The sequence below is a fragment of the Artibeus jamaicensis genome, unplaced genomic scaffold (assembly GCF_021234435.1).
Source record: "Artibeus jamaicensis isolate MK-2021 breed Jamaican fruit bat unplaced genomic scaffold, CSHL_Jam_final contig_466, whole genome shotgun sequence".
NCBI lineage: Eukaryota > Metazoa > Chordata > Mammalia > Chiroptera > Phyllostomidae > Artibeus > Artibeus jamaicensis.
The window spans coordinates 9,916,484-9,932,882 of NW_026521844.1; the positions used below are offsets into that span (position 1 = coordinate 9,916,484).

The 16,399-nt window shown below is 33.7% G+C and overlaps 1 protein-coding gene across 1 annotated transcript in view; it reads right to left on the reverse strand.

Moving 5' to 3' along the window:
- The window catches only part of LOC119042647 (SAM domain-containing protein SAMSN-1), a 50,680-nt gene extending 34,958 nt beyond the window's left edge, over positions 1-15,722 (reverse strand). The window contains exon 1 of the mRNA XM_037136406.2: positions 15,563-15,722. Coding sequence (XP_036992301.2) covers positions 15,563-15,619 — 57 coding nt within the window. The 5' untranslated portion in view covers positions 15,620-15,722. The remainder of the gene's footprint in view (positions 1-15,562) is intronic.
- Positions 15,723-16,399: the final 677 nt, after the last annotated feature.

A 16,399-nucleotide genomic window follows, 5' to 3' on the forward strand; every position in this document is an offset into this window, starting at 1 on the left:
ACTGATCGATAGAAAGAAATAAAAGAAAAAAGAAAGTATAGATTAAGAAACTTTAAGGGTGGTATCAACCAAATACAATCTATGGATTATGTTTAAATATAGATCAAATAAACTCCTATAATTAAAGCATTCAAAAAACAACTGAGAACAATTTTTAAGTAAATAGCTCTTTGATGATGTTACAAATTTTTATTTGTAATTCAACCTAATCTAGGGAGGGCCAGCAAGTGTGTGAAGTGTGTGGACATAAAGAAGACACCTGCCTGGCCATTATTTAACGATTGACTGGGTCATGGATATATGGGAAGTGTACCACTCTCTACGTTTACATTTGCTTGAAATTCTCCATAATAAAATGATGGATCAGAAAAAAAAGAAATGTACCTACATGAGAGTTGAAAATAGTTTACAAAATGTTAATGCGTGATTATAGGATGTGTTAATATGTGGGAAAACTGTACTTTCATCTCAAGTTTACTGTGAATCTAAAGCTGTTGTTTAAAAAAAAATAGTCTTAAAAGAGTTAATCCAGGTGTCTCTTGCTAAAAACAAAACAAAAGAGAGAGAGAGAGTCAATGGTAGCAAGTTTCAAAAGAATACATTTGTAAAAATATCATTAGTATTGCTTCAGTCATAGTTGTTTAGAAGTACAGGCATATTTAAGGAGAAAATGAAGTGTTGCTTTCTAAAATTGTTTTAGTACAACTAATTTTCTGATATAAATGTATGCTATTGGATTGCCTTTTGAAGACTATCTGAGACTACATGGTGAAGATGACCTTCTTCCATACGGTCTTCTTGGTTTCCACAGAAACAGGGCTGAAAATGTCATTTATGGTATTTGAAAGTGTGTGTGTGTGTCCCTACACGATGCACCATATGATTAAAATAATTCATATGATTAATTTTTGTTAGTCACATTTCTTCTCTGGTTTCAACCATTCTAATTAGGACAGGTCATATAAAGCTGGCAGTGTTCTTGGAAATCATCTAGTCCTTCTCCATGAGAAAACTGTTACAAGAACCAGAACTTGCAAAAAAAAAAAGTAAATGCTTCTTTTTTAGTTCTCCACCCTGATGCACCCCTCACTGTGCCATTCATTACAAGGTTTTGATCCTTTATTTTCAAAGAAACTTGCTAGCTGAGCAGGATGGAAAGTATGGAAAATTGCTTGATAGAAATAGTGGTACTGCATAGACTTCTTAAAACAATGACCAGCCTAAATTCATCAGCATGAAGGAGAATTAAGAAGTCTTTTTTCAGATGTGTAAATCATCCTTTTACAAAAACAAAAAAGAAGTTGATCTTTATTTTTATTTCTTAGCCATCTACCATCTTTGGGGTCTTCAAGTAAATTCTTACCTCCAGCATGACTTACTATTTGTTTGGGTAAGGCACTGATGGAAAAGTTTCAGAGTCTATTCAAGGAAAAAATTTGCATATGTAAGTCAAACATGCCCCGTATTTTGAAAATACTGGCAAATTAAAAACTACATACACGTTGTCAGTGAATTCTCACACATCATCTCAGTGTTGCACTTAAAGCATTGGTTAGTATATGCTCTACAAGATAGAAAATCCTGCTTATATGAATATTCTATAATAATAGTATGTTATTTCTCATAAGCTCGTCAGCCTTTATTCAAAGATATTTGAGGATTTAATTGTTCTAACAAACTCAGCTGCTAAAATGTTTTCAATAGTGTGAAACAAATTTAATTCACTTAAAATAATCAGTTAGGATTGCCTCAGTGTTAAATAATTACACTATCCTGGGGTGCCAATTACAGATGGTTGTGTGGCACAACAGGGGAGCTAAGGGCAAAAAACAACCAGAGCTGTGAAACATAGCCTTCAACTTAAACTTGAGTAATCAATGCTCAAATACATATCAGTGCTCTAAATATTCTTAATGTACCTCTGGGCTCTTAGAACAAGTTAGTTTCCTTGATCTGTCTGGTTCAGCATCTTTTCTATCAGCTGCAAAATATCTAAAGGAAGTCCAGATTCTGACTCCACCATCACATTTTTAAATTGTGTCAAAATTTCCACGCTAAAGCTTTACTTTCAGAAGTTGATGTGTCACGAGATGTTTTTGGCAAATTCAAACGGCCTGAAGAAAAATTACCCAAAGGAGAGAAACTAGAACTAAAAATCAATGCAGAATGAAACATGGTTATTTATATCAGCCTATTAATGTAACAAAAACAAGTTTTATGAGTAAAACAGACTCACATATTTAAAACTCTCAATTGTACTGCCCCATGATTTATTACTGTATCTCAAGACTTACATTTGCATCCAAAGACAGTAAGTCACGCTGCACTTTTAGCAACTGAATAGAAACTAAGATGTTCTTATTTAGTTGAAGGGAGTTTTTAAAGTAATATAGATATGTCTTAAATATCTTGTTTTCAGGTAAAAAGCATAATGTGGCAAAAGTTTAGTCACTTGATATCACTGATTCTTACAAAATTCTATTTATTTTAAAGAAAATGATAAGCTTTTTAAAAATATGACTATGATCAGGCAAGAATCTATCCTGGAGGAATTTACACTTTATCAGTGGCATCTACCAAATTACTTCAGTAGATAAGAGCTAAACAACAATAAAATAATTTTTTTAAAAAAGTAATTACAGATGGGTAGACTTACGGAGGTTCCAGAGGTACAAACTTCCAGCAAAAAAAGAAAAAGAGCTAAAGAGAGCCACGATCATATGGATGGTAAATAAATATAGAAGCAATGGATAAAAGCAGATAATATTTATACAGAAAAAATAAAGTCAGTTATGTATAATAGATGTCAACTTGGAAATTTACATTCTCCCATTTACATACTAATTTGTACTGACTACTTAGTACATGAAAGGCATTTTGTGTTTATGTACCTGCTATACCTACGTGATGTATAGTCCATCTAAAAGAGATGTCCGTTAAAATGATCACAGATTATGGGGGTACAATTAGTTGAAATCAATACAATTTGAATTTGCTTAACCATCTTCAAAAATTATTTATTCTAAGAGGTTGTAAAGTTATTGACTGAGGAATTCTTTAGAAGTCACCAAATCCAAATATGGTGATTGCTAAAATGATGGTAAAGTAACAAAAATGCATGCGATGAAGCACACACAATTTATTAAAAGGAGTCCTTCGTTACAAGAAATGTGTCTAATATAATTATCTCCTAAACTATTAAAAGAAGAGATGGGAAAATTATCTCTAGTGAGCATAGTGAACATGATCATTCTATGTCGTATACTTGGTGTGAGAATATCTCATGAAGATTATCCATTGTCTGGATGGTCTATCTCTCAAAACCAAAGTTGGCAAAAAGTTTTCAGTTCTTACATCATGTGGATAATTTGAAAAGACTTTAACCAAAAACTGTGTTAAAAAGCATTCTGAAGCTACTTTCAGGCTGAGAGCTAAAGAGGTCATAAAGAGATAGTATGTGTTTTGGAGAAGGTAGTGGGGAGAGGAATTAGAAATTATACATTTCAAGCATTTACCACCCCTACCCTAAGTTGTTTCCCTGAGCAAATATCCATTAGTAATTTGTTTTCTAGGCAGCTTGACAGAAAGAATGTAACACCAAAGATGAATAACTGAAATTTTCAGTTATAAAAATATTAATGATCTTCCTATAAATTCAGAAATTAACTTTTATTATATGCACATTGAATTGTTTCCATTTATAACCAAATATTAATTTGGTTTAACTTTGGTTATGAATTTTAACTATGGTCACATTATTATGAACTATTTTATTCCTAAAATTAAGCTTTTAAAACAATAAATAATTCTGCATAAATTAACAAAAGAAAATCATATGGAATATTATACTAGAAGAAAGCAATAGTTATTTAGAAGAATAATTTTGAACTACTAATCACAACAGGCCTTACTACACTGACCATAATCTTAAGCATCAAATACTATGGTTTTCTTAATAAAGACCTATTCTACTATTTGTTCTACCTAATAATGAAAACATGTCATATGTACTAAGTATAATATCATTAATCTAAAGGAAAAACTATTAAAAATATAAGAAGAAATTATGTCTGTTCAATTTTATTAAAGGAATTAAAAAAACAACATTACTCCCTCCCACTATTCCATATTGCAAAAGGGATTTTTAAAAAGCAGGTGGAACATATTATTAGATAAATTGAATGGAACATTCTCTTTCAAGATTAGGCTTAGGCCTTCTTTCCTTCTCAGTAATCAGAGAGGAAAAAGATTTTTCATTAGCTAACACATGGAGGAAGAATATACAGTACTTTTAAGATCTTAACATATTTTAAAATATATTTAACGGGTGAATGTGTTGACTTAGACTCATGTTCCTGAAAAGTTTCCTAACAAGTTTACCAGTCAAATGTGTATACCACTAAACCCAATTGTTCTGGTTTTAAAATAAAAAATAAAAATATCACAAAGCGGCATTCATAGTATTCACTGCTTTGAAATCATGGTTAAATAAAGGAGTAAAAATTAAGTGTGAAAACTCGAACTCATTAAACAAAATTTTCCATCAAATTCTCTGGGACAAGAACTCTACCTTACTTACTTCCATTAGTTTTAAATGTCCTCTCCATTCCCTTGGCCTCTGGGTATATAATAAGGCTTCTAAATATCCCCCCAAGGGATATTTTAGTCATGCAGTAATCTCCTTGAACGCAAGTAATGACAACAATAAGCTAATTCTCAAAAAGGTTTTTTTAAGTCATTTTTACTACTTTTCAATGAGTGCGCTTGATGCATGATTCTGGTCCCCTGATTAATGGCCAGCGGCCGCCCAGAGCCTGGAGCTGTAATGTTTCCAGGAGCCTCCCTCCAGCAGAGCTCGACCATTAATCCAGTGGCATATGTCAGCTCGGCAGAGCAAGGTCACTCTTCTGCTTCAAGGGGAACCTTTTTAGAAATAATAAAACTGACAGAAAGTTCTTTTTTGCATGCTTTATGCCACCTGAGGTTGAGTGCTGCAGTTAATATCATAAAGCTTATAAACATTCCCATCTCAGGCAGTACCCGCTGCTACTATGCTTAGGAATTTAAACTTTTTTTCTTAGTGGAGAACAGACATGTTTATGTGGAGCAAATATATGATATGTAATCCCAAACAGGGAAAGAATAGGTGGAAAAAAATTCTAGGAATTTCATGCCAGGATATTTGGAAGAGACTTTTGGGTTCTCTAAGTTCCTCATTGTCTAATATATCTAATTTTCTTTCCATAAGTTTGGATTTGGCTATATAAATATTTCAATTTATTGAGTGGTTAATAGTGGTATCAAAATGTAATAGTAGTGGTGGAAATGAACTGAGTTTATGATAATTCCTAAACCAACAATACAATGTTCAGTAACTGTGGAACACTTATCTTTGAGAAATTTTATTTTTAAAAGTACAAACATTTGTTTCATTGATAATGGCTGCTTTACAAATGATAAATAATTATAATGAGCTATTTATTATCTTAAAGTAATTTGAAATTTGTAGATGGTCTGATTTTAAAAAGATGGTGATGGTTGTATAAGAACTAACAAAATAAAGAATATATGTTCATAAGAATTAAAAAATTAATATATTTCATTGTTTACTTAACTTAAAAAAATCAGTTGCATAGCTATTATCATGTGAAATAGTTGAGAAAGTATTGAGCCAAACACCAGGTTGTCCTATCACTATGAATTATAAAATAGAATTTGATACAAAGTAAATCTGTTTTGAAACTTATTCCAGGAATTTAAGTTATTAAAATTATGAAAAAATGTAGAAAAGAAAGTTCATTTTTGGTCCTCATTTTATGTATACAGAGGAAAGGTAGAGCCAATGGGCAGCTCAGGCCGGTCGTTCCAGGGAGCCAGTTCCTGGGCCAGGTCTCCATGCCCAACATCAGGCTTTCATTTTAACAAGGGTAGACACTTCTTCTCCAAGCTTTTAGAAATAAAGATCCTTAGAGGGGGACTGACTCATACACTAAACTGATAAGATACCAAAAATGGCAATATCACGTATTGATTAGTTATGAGAAATTTGACTGCCAAGAAAAACGCATACTCTTGTTGACTGATCAACAAATTGTCTCCCCTGGGAGAAACATTACATGGGATACAAAATCATTGTTGGGAGTTTTGTGCTTAGTAGAGGGAATTTCAGTCACAGTATAGGGAATTAGATGACATTAAGGACTACAGAGACAGTTACAATAATCCAAAAGAACCTATCTCACCTAAGTGAACAAGTCTGCTGAACCAAATAGAATATTTATTTCAGCTGATCTGGGTTGTTTTTCAGACACAGTGGGAAATTTACATATTCCCACTTATTTCTAGGCTTTCTAAAAAGTAACATCTTTTGCGAATGTTTTCTTTTCCTCTTCAGACAGGTTACATCACAATTTTTTATTATTTTGCTTAATTTCATTCTGATTCTAAGAATGATTACTTTAGTTTATGTAGGTGTTGCCCAGATTTTTATCAGTGACCCATTTAAAACCGGTTTCTTGAAGTAGACGACTTCTTTAGATGACTAATATTATCCATTAGTCATTCTACAATTACGGTACTTCTATTGAGAAGTCACGACTATGTTCCACAGTATGAATGCTTTTGATGGTAACCATAGCATAACAGAAGGTACATGGAGTGTGAAAGTCCCATAGAGTTCAATTCCCCCTGCTTCCCAACAAAAACTGCAAGGATACAAAGACTCGTTTTTGTTGGTTACTCCAGTTGTAAGGACATAGAGAAATAAGCTATGGTAAGAGAAACAATACAGGTACGGGACAAATGCCATTGAAAATAGAAAGGAGGGTGAGATTATTATTCAAACGTGTATTATGTGCTAGGAAATTTACATGTGGTAATTAACTAAATGCTCACAGCAATGCTATGTGACATGTTCTAACACATTCTCGTCTTCAGAGAAGCACAAGAAACTCAAAGGCAGTTTAATAAAATGTTTAGCATCCCCTTATTAGAACATATCAAAGTAGAATCTTAGTCCATGCCTAGAAGATGTTATTTCGTGTCCCCTACTGCTTTGCTCTCCAATGCACTGCCTTGGCTAACTAGTGCAGATTTTCTTGAGGGAGCAAGAATCCCATGAGGTATTAAAAGATACATATGAATTCATGAGTTGGAAAAAGTAAGAAAAAGCATTCTAGGCTATGGAAAACAGAGAGGGAAGCATGAGGGTGGTCAGAGCCGCTCACAGATGAGGTTTGGGTACACAAAGGGGGCACCAGGAGTGGCCATCCACACAGGGCCAACCAAGGGAAAGGCAGCAAGTGGTGAGCAAGCCCACGAGAGAAGCCTGGAACAGGTCTGTCCATTATGGCCCTTAGAGGAAGCCCACTCTGCCAACCCCTTGACCCTGGACTTTGAACTTCCAGGCCTGAGAGAAAATAAAGTTCTGCTGTTTAAGCCACACAGTTTGTTGTTTTGTTATGGAAGCCCTAGAAAACTAATACAGCTGAGGTGAAAAATTCCGAAGCTCTTCATATGAGGGAAGGAAGGGGCCAAGCTGTCTCTGCTGACAAATGGCTGTATCTGTGGGAGAATCACTTCATTTACCACTGACTCGTGGCAACTTAAAACCCTCTTCTATTCTTATTAATCAATTCTTAATGGAAGACATTTTGGTTCTCTGCTAAGAGGCTAATTATGAAATGTCTTGTTCCTAGAAGTTCACCTAAATCCTTAACACTAGAAAGGAAAAGAAGTGGATCAGTTTGGTAATGCTAAATTTGGAAATTTAAATATGTTCAGCATGTACTGCATTATATATACAAAAAAAAACCCAGACAAATAAAAAAAAAACAACAAAGTGCAGGGATAATGAAGCCATTTATCTCCTAAGCAAGGTAAGAAATATCAAAGAGATAAGTGTCTCATTACATTAATTTTTAACAAATCCAGTGTATTTGTAGTCAAAGTAGTGACTTTATACTCTTCTACAGGATATAATAGCCAAATTTCCAAATGACAGTCTACAGTGCCATTGCCTCTCTCCACCATTTGTCTCCTGAACTTTCTAGATATTGTCTGGGCACTATTTTTCTTTTGTTGTTGTTGTTACTTATTTTGTTTTGTTTTTAATTCCAGTATAACCAATCTAACCAATCTATTTGGCTCCAAACCTTTCTTTTGCTGCTTGCTTGCAAAAAACAAAACCAAAACAAAACTTGATTATAGATTCATATTCTGTACAATGGGAGGGCTAAAATAAATTTCTCCTTTTTTTGGAGAGAAGTTTTTGAGGCTAAAATGATTTAACTTTCAAATTATTAAACACAATGAAATGGGGAAATTATTAGTTCATCTCTTCTGCCTCGAGGTGCCCTAGAAATAAAAATTAAATCCAATAAAATACTATTTTGAAGGAACAAGCAGAAACCTTTAGGAAGCGGCACATCATTCTGAATTTCTGCTGGCTGTGAGCAGAGGAATGGGGTTGTTTCTCCTTGGAATGTGGGCATGAGCTGGAAGCAAGAACAGCACAGCATGGCGGTAACCTTTCTGTTTGCCACCTTTCAAGCATATGTGTACAATGCTTGTATACAAGCAAAGTGTACAATACACACCAATTCACCCAAATTCAACATCTCTTAACATCCACCTTTGCCACTTCCCTAATCTGAGCCACCATCATCTCTTAGTTTCTGGAATTGCCTCCTAATGGGTCTCATCTTCCTGCTTCCTCCGCGTATTCAAAACACAAAAGACAACAAACCCATTAAAATGTAAGCCAGATCCTTCTCTTCTCAAAGCCTTTCAATGCTAGCCAAAAATCTAAAAATCACCTAGATGGCGCTCTGTGTTCTGGCTCTTTGTGACTGACTACTCTTCCCCATGTGTGTATCTGCTTCATTGTTACACAAACACACCCGGGAGGCTCCAACCTCAAACTTGTCCCTCTGCATACTTCCTCAGCCAGTCTTAGCAACAACTCTTCCGTTTTTCTCCAGGTCTTTTTTCAAATGTCCCATTTTCAGCAAGTCTTCCCTAGTCCTTTGTATTTCATAGTCCTCCTTTCTTTCTTAGCATTTATCATTACCTAGGGTGCTATATATTTAACCTATTTATCTTGTTTATTACCTGTGATCCCTAGTAAATGTAAATCCTTTCGGGACAGGGATCTCGCTTTTATTCACCACTGTATTCCCAGCCTATGGTCTGCCAGGTGTGTCCAACCTGCGGCCCATGGGTTGCATGCAGCCCAGGATGGCTGTGAATGCGGCACGACACAAAATCGTAAATTTACTTAAAACATTATGAGATTTTTTTAGTGTGATTACATGTCGCAGTGTATTTAATGTGTGGCCCAAGACAACTCTTTTTCTTTCAGCTTGGCTCAGAGACACCAAAAGGTTGGACACCCCTGGATACCATTCATACTAAGCACTCAATAGATATTTGTTACTTTGAAGAATGAATGAACGGGTGGATAAACGCAGTAATGAATTAACTTCCAAGTCTTTTGACCACATTAGTAGGACAGAAAATGGCTTCGGATTGGTAAACTCTGAAAGTTGTTGATGCTCAGACACATTTTGTATGAGGTCAATCAGAATACTTGGAAATGGAACTCAATCATCATTGATTCTTACAGCCCTTCGGTGATTCACACGCGTAACCGAGGTTGAGAACCATCAATGTGAACATCATTCCCAAGCTTTAAAATATTCACAGAAGTCCTGGGCATCTTGTTGCAATGTATACTCTGATTTAATAGGCCTGGGAGAGACCAGAGAATCTGCATTCTAACAAGGTCTCGGGATGGCGATGCTGCCTCTCTTTGGGACCACACGGAGGAGCAAGTACACTTACCCATGCTTAACTCCACCTCGATGGCCCTGTGACACCTTTCACTGTGGTCTATAACTGGTTTTCTCCTAACTTGTCTTACTTAGTTTTAGGTTTGCATTATAATTAATCTTAAATATTTCTCAGAAAACAAATAGACATAAATACTAACTAAATACATAAATGAAGAGAACCTCTGGAGAGATCTTGTGGCTACAGACGGGGTTAATTAATATAAGTAAAAATAAACATTTATTTACATACATCATTTTTTAAATGAGAAAAGTGAACTTAAAATACTGACTACATTGTATGTCACATGCCATATTTGAGATCACTTTGGAAAACCAAAATATTCAACCTAATTAATATAAATTGAAATCTGAAAATGATACCCCAGATGAAGAAGCCAAAAGAAATAGTAGAGAAGAATTTCAGAGGTTTAGAAGAAGAAAAACTTTCCCATTTGATCCCAAATCATTTTCTTTTTTACTAGCTATGATAACTTGGGCAAAATATTTGCCCAATATTTTACACCTAGGGTACTGTTCTCTTTCCTGTAAATTACAGGAAAAAGATAATGCCGTAACCCCCTTGAGCAAACGCCTTGCAGACAGTAAGCATCAGTGCATATGCTCTTCTCTTATACTAGGTTAGATAAGAGTTAAAATATATCTTCACAGTCTTGATAGGAAAAGCAATGAAAAAAACTCTTTAATGCCAAAACTATGTGTCACCCTTGTCTAAAGCATAAATTTGCACAGCGGGCAGTGCAGTGAAAACAGCTCATAATCAACTCGTCACCTCTTACCATTGCTAGGATCAAATGCAAGCAGGAAGGAATGCCACTTCAGTCATTGCTCGTGAAAATTAGCATCTGTGACACTAATGGTGTCTCATTTACTATGCACTGTAGATTTTTTAAAATGGTAAAAAAAAGGTTTTTATTTCCAGAACTGCCATCACTTCATGTTCTCCTTTAAATAACAGCAGTATTTGAATCTCTTTTACTTAAAGAAAAACCTCAGTTAAAATTATCAATACATATCATTAACCCAGCCAAAAAAGGCCAGTTGATTCAGCTGCAGAATTTTTATTTGTGCGATCTACTCCTTTTCTATTTTTGAAGTTTCTAACATACTCCCTGAACTGCAACAAAGGTCTACGATTATGTAACAAGAGGCCTCTCCAGGGGATTTTGCACAACGTTTGAGGTATAGGTGTTCTTTTTAAAATGAAACTTAAAAATGAAATTTATATTTATACATACACATACAAACTTTCTTAGGTACATACTAATAGACTTGCTACCAAGAATAATAAGAGGGCATAACATAGTGAGCATTCGTACTTGAACTAGGCTACATACAGTAGACTCAAGAAGTTTGATTCGGTTTACAGATATATATTAAGAACCTATTACATTGAAAGTATTACTCCAGGTGTGGGAAGGAGATACATGGTTACTCTTACCTCACTATTAGGTCATAATTTTTCTTTAACTATTTGAATATTAAGGAAATTCTTATTATTTTTTTACGATAAGTATTGAATCTTGTGTGAACACCTGAAGGGATTTTGCAGGTGAAATTCTGGCATTTAATCAGAGACAAGAGTGGAGGATCTCTAAATTCTTCTCCAACTTATACAAAGGCTCTTAAAAATATGTTCTGTCTAGTTTCCTTAAAGTTTAGCTGGTAATTAAGACAAATAGAAATGATTTCTATAGTACCTATGCTTGTAATGGTAGTGTAATATTTAAGGACAGGAGTATTGGAAATTGACATATGTATTTATATCATATAGTTTTATCATTTACCTATGTGTTTTTGTTCAAATTAATTCACCTCCCCCATGACTTCTCATCTCTCAGGGTAAATAAGAATGACTCCCTTATAGAGTTGTTACAAATATTAAATTGATTAGTGTACAAAAAAATCTGAACACAGTACTGGTATGTAATAAACATAATAAATATGGAAAACAAAAAATAAAACCTTTTAGTTGGAAAAGCAGTTAAGAAAATTATGTTCTGTAATGTAAGCATTTATAAAGCATAGTGATATATCTTATCAAATATGGATCCTGGATATGGTTAAATTTTTAAAAAGTCATAATCAGTAGTGGGCACTCATGATAAGAAGGTAAAAACAAAACTGAAGAAGGAATGTAGGGTATAGTACCTTGCCTGTATATTAACCAAGGCTATTTTTGATCAACTAAATATAGAATAGTTAACAACCTATTTATCAAATTTCTTTCTTAATTTGGAATGTATCTACACACTATAGAGACTTCTGAGACACAAACTGAACTTGTTGGAATTTATTAACATTCCAGCATTCCTAGTGGTTTCTCTTGTCATAATGTCCCAAGGCTTTTCCAGTTTCCCTTACAAAATATTTCTGGTCTTTCCTTCAGAACCTACACTGTGAATATCTTATAATAAATATGAATACTGTTGGCCTTATTTATGAGCTATTTGGAAGAAAGAGCCCAAACCAAAAATAGAGAAACAAGAATAAAGAGTAGAAAAGAGAACACATTGGTGATAAAATTGTACATGATAAAGCTGTATTTTAACATGCATTTTGAATTCTTATTTTGATTCATGGACATGTTTATCAATAAATCTTATGAACATAAGAAAGTAATGAATTGTTTGAAATACAGGACATGTACAGTCTACTGCTACATTTTATATTCATAATTGTTTTTAATTCTTCTCACAGCTGTAAGAATTATTTTTAAATACTGCCCTGGCTGGTGTTGCTCAGTGAATTGAGTGCTGGCTCATGAACCAAAGAGTTCAATCCCCAGTCAGGGCACCTGCCTGGAGTGCAGGCCAGGTCTCCTGTAGGGGGTGTGTGTGAGGCAATCACACATTGATGTTTCTCTTCTTCTCTTTCTCCCTCCCTTCTCCTCTCTCTAAAAATAAATAAATAATCTTAAAAGAATTATTTTAAAATACTAATAACAAAGTCTTTCATAATTTTTATTTGGGATATTACATTAGGTATTATATGTATTTCACCATTTGAATTGGATGCTAGGTCACCTGAAATAAAACCCACAGTAATTAACATGAACTAGGTGGTTAAATAATAGTTTCCTCATTTTTAATGTTGCTCATTGCCTACCTTAGTATTTTCAATAAAGCACAAGAAAATCTCTCTCAAAAATTCTGAATTAGTTTAGCACAGGGAGTGTATGTCTGAGTTAAAAGGTGCGATCACTGATCTGGTGTGTGGTTAATCAGTGTAGTAACAGTGATTCTCTATATTGAAGACTGTTTTCTTGATGGTTCTGTTTTGTCTTTCTAGACACAGGCCTTATGCTCCCTTCTGGTAGATGAAGGAATTTGCACTCTTCATTTTACTACCCACGTATTTGTAGGATTATCATGACATCCATCTGTGACATCTCTTATGGATTCTCGTCTTTTTCCATAAAATGCATTAAGAAAATTACCTGGTAAACTAAATGTTTCTAGGGCAGAATTACAGTATAATAATTGTGAAACTTATTACCTCCATATTAAAAGGAAAGGATTTAGCTGATCTGGAATATATGAAAAAAGTACTTGTTTATATACAATAACAAAACTCTTTAAATTGACACAGAATGGAGAAAGAATATGTGGTACGTACATACAATAGAGTATTACTCAACCATAGAAAGAATGAAATGTTATCATTTTTGACAACATGAGCAGACTTAAAGGGTATTTTTCTAAATGAAATAAGTCAGAAAATACCATATGATTTCACTTATATGTGAAATCTAAAAAACAAAATAAATGAACAAACAAAACAGAAATAGACTCATAGATACAGAGAACGAATAGACAGTCACTAGAAGGAATGGACAGGGAAATATGCGTGAAAAAGGTGAAAGGGACTAAAAGTACAAGTTGCAGTAATGAAAATGGTCGCACTGATGTAAACACAGCATGGGAATATGGTAAATAAGATTGTAATAACTCTCTGTGGTGTCAGATGGTACCAAGCTTACTGGGGTGATCATTTTATAAGATATATAAATGTGTAACAATGTTGCACATCTACAACTAATAGAATATTGTACATTAACTGTAATTGTAAAATAAATAAAATTAAAAAATGTATATAGAATAAAGCCATCTCTCCAGAAAATGGGAGTTCATTTACAACAAAAGTTAATGTTTCCAAAGCAACTATATTCTGTGATATATTGTGTTCTCAGTTGTGTATTTTATCAATTTTTTTTGTTTTTCTGAATAAGGAAGTCAATAAGATGAACAATACTCCACATGTATTACAATAGTTCCTGGAATTAAGGCAGGTGATAATAGACTGAAATATCTTTTTGAAAACAGTTTAATGACATAGTAATTCACTGCATAATATAGTTTTTATGAGATATTCTAACCTTAGATTTTAAATACTTGGAGGAAAACCACCACTTCATATTAACTTTATGATCTTCCTAAATTTACTATTATAAACTCAATATTATTGCATTTAATCAAGTAAATTTCATATAAAATTAATATTGAATAGAAAAGTAAGTGAAGCTTTTAGAAACTGCTTTGTACTCTTTGAAAAAATGTTACCTTGAATTTTTATTACTTAGGGGGAAAAGACAGAAGCCATGATGTGTTTTCCAGCTGTATTTTTCAGTAAAGGTACTTGCTTGTCTGTCCTCTATCAGGTCTTTGTGTCAGAAAGAATTAATATAGAAATAATTTATTCTTAGTTTCCAAAGATTGGAAATCATTTATTTTGTCTCTTTCAGAGATGCTGTGTGTAACTTGCAAGAAGTGTTAAAATACTGACTATTGTTTGCTGCCACATCAGTAGGAAAGTTCACAATCAGTTCCCAACTCCTTTCTCTCAGAATGGGTGCCACGCATATAAAAGCCATTATGGTAATATATCAGTCCTTTCAAAAGACATTTTAACTCAGCTATTATTTATTCACAAACAGATTTAAAATGTTAATTACATAGAAACTCAAAACATGTACAAGTATTAGAAAAAGTTTCTCCACCAGTACTTCATAAATTAATAACTAATTTAGATATCTACAATAGAATTTAAACTTTGGTATCTCATGCCTTATTTTTTTAAGTGTCAATTATGGTCAAGACAAAGAATAAAACAACATGCCAAACAGAACCGATTTGACAAATTTACTAATGTATGGGGTTTTGATGTATCCCAAAACACAACACAACTCCCTCTTCAGTTGAAAAGAAAATATAAAAAATAATATCTACAACAAGCTTTCATATGTTAATGTTAAAAATAAAAACAATCAAATATTTAACCAAAATATCTATTTTAAAACCTTCTCATAATTAAACATGTTGTGAGAAACTGAGCACTTAAGCAATGAAATGCATTCAGTATATTGTTAAGTAGACATTGACAACTTTAGTGGCATTAAAATGTGCAAGAATATTTTATGATCTGTCTTTTACAGAAAAGCCACCAAGTTGACTTCCATGAAGTTGGTAATCTGAGCTCCAAGTTTACTTAAAGATGTAAATGATCAAATATGAACTATAAGATAACATTACAAAGACAATAATTGTCAGGTAATATTTAATGTCAAACTTTGCAATTATTTTTTTCCATATTTGCCATGAGGCATTCAGCCCTGTGATTGAATTTATTTATGATTGACAGAAAAGAACTGTGCATGTGTGTATTCTATTACATGGTTTAGTTTTGTTTGACTATGTATAAAGTTGCCTTACCTTTGGCTTTTGATGCTTCTCCTTCTCTGAAACATTGGATGGTTTTCTCTTCAGCATTTTGAATTCAGACTCTGAGTGCACTCTCTGTCCTTACAGAAGCAACTGAAGGCAGTCGGCAGTGTGCTGTCTATGTGAGTCTTCGGTAAGTGAGCCTGAGGCCTGGGACCTGCCACTTCCTCATTTGGTCAGGATATGACTTCACATTTACATGGGTAAAGTTGTTGCCTTTTTTTATAGTCATTCTTTGGTAACTCTTTAATGTTCGGTTTCTTCTATATTCTGTGAGGTAAATTTCTAAATTTTACACTTTGACATGCCTGCAGTTATCCTAAGAACTATAAGTAGTCCAAAGTAAAATTCATTTTTTAGTTTATATAAAAATAAAAAATTATAACAGTTTCTATGGGTAGAGGGAGGAAAACATCTGAACCAATAATAAAATTTAAGGTGTGGGCTTTTCAGTTTAAAACAAAATTAAGAGAATACTCAGAGTAGGCAATTTGACATTTCTAAGTAAATTTTGTTAGAAGATTAAATAAACTAGACTTTATAAAGTGGTAGTGCTGCCTTGGCTGGTGTAGCTTAATGGATTGAGCACAGGCTGTGAACCAAAGGGTCACTGGTTCAATTCCCAGTCAGAGCACATGCCTGGGTTGCTAGCCAGGTCCCCAATGGGGGGCATGTGAGAAGCAACCAGACATTGATGTTTCTCTCCCTCTCTTTCTCCTTCCCTTCTTCTCTCTCTAAAAATAAATAAATTAAACATTTAAAAACAAACAAATAAGTAAATAAAATAGTAGTCCTAGTTAATGCATGTATCATGTTTTTAAAAATAGG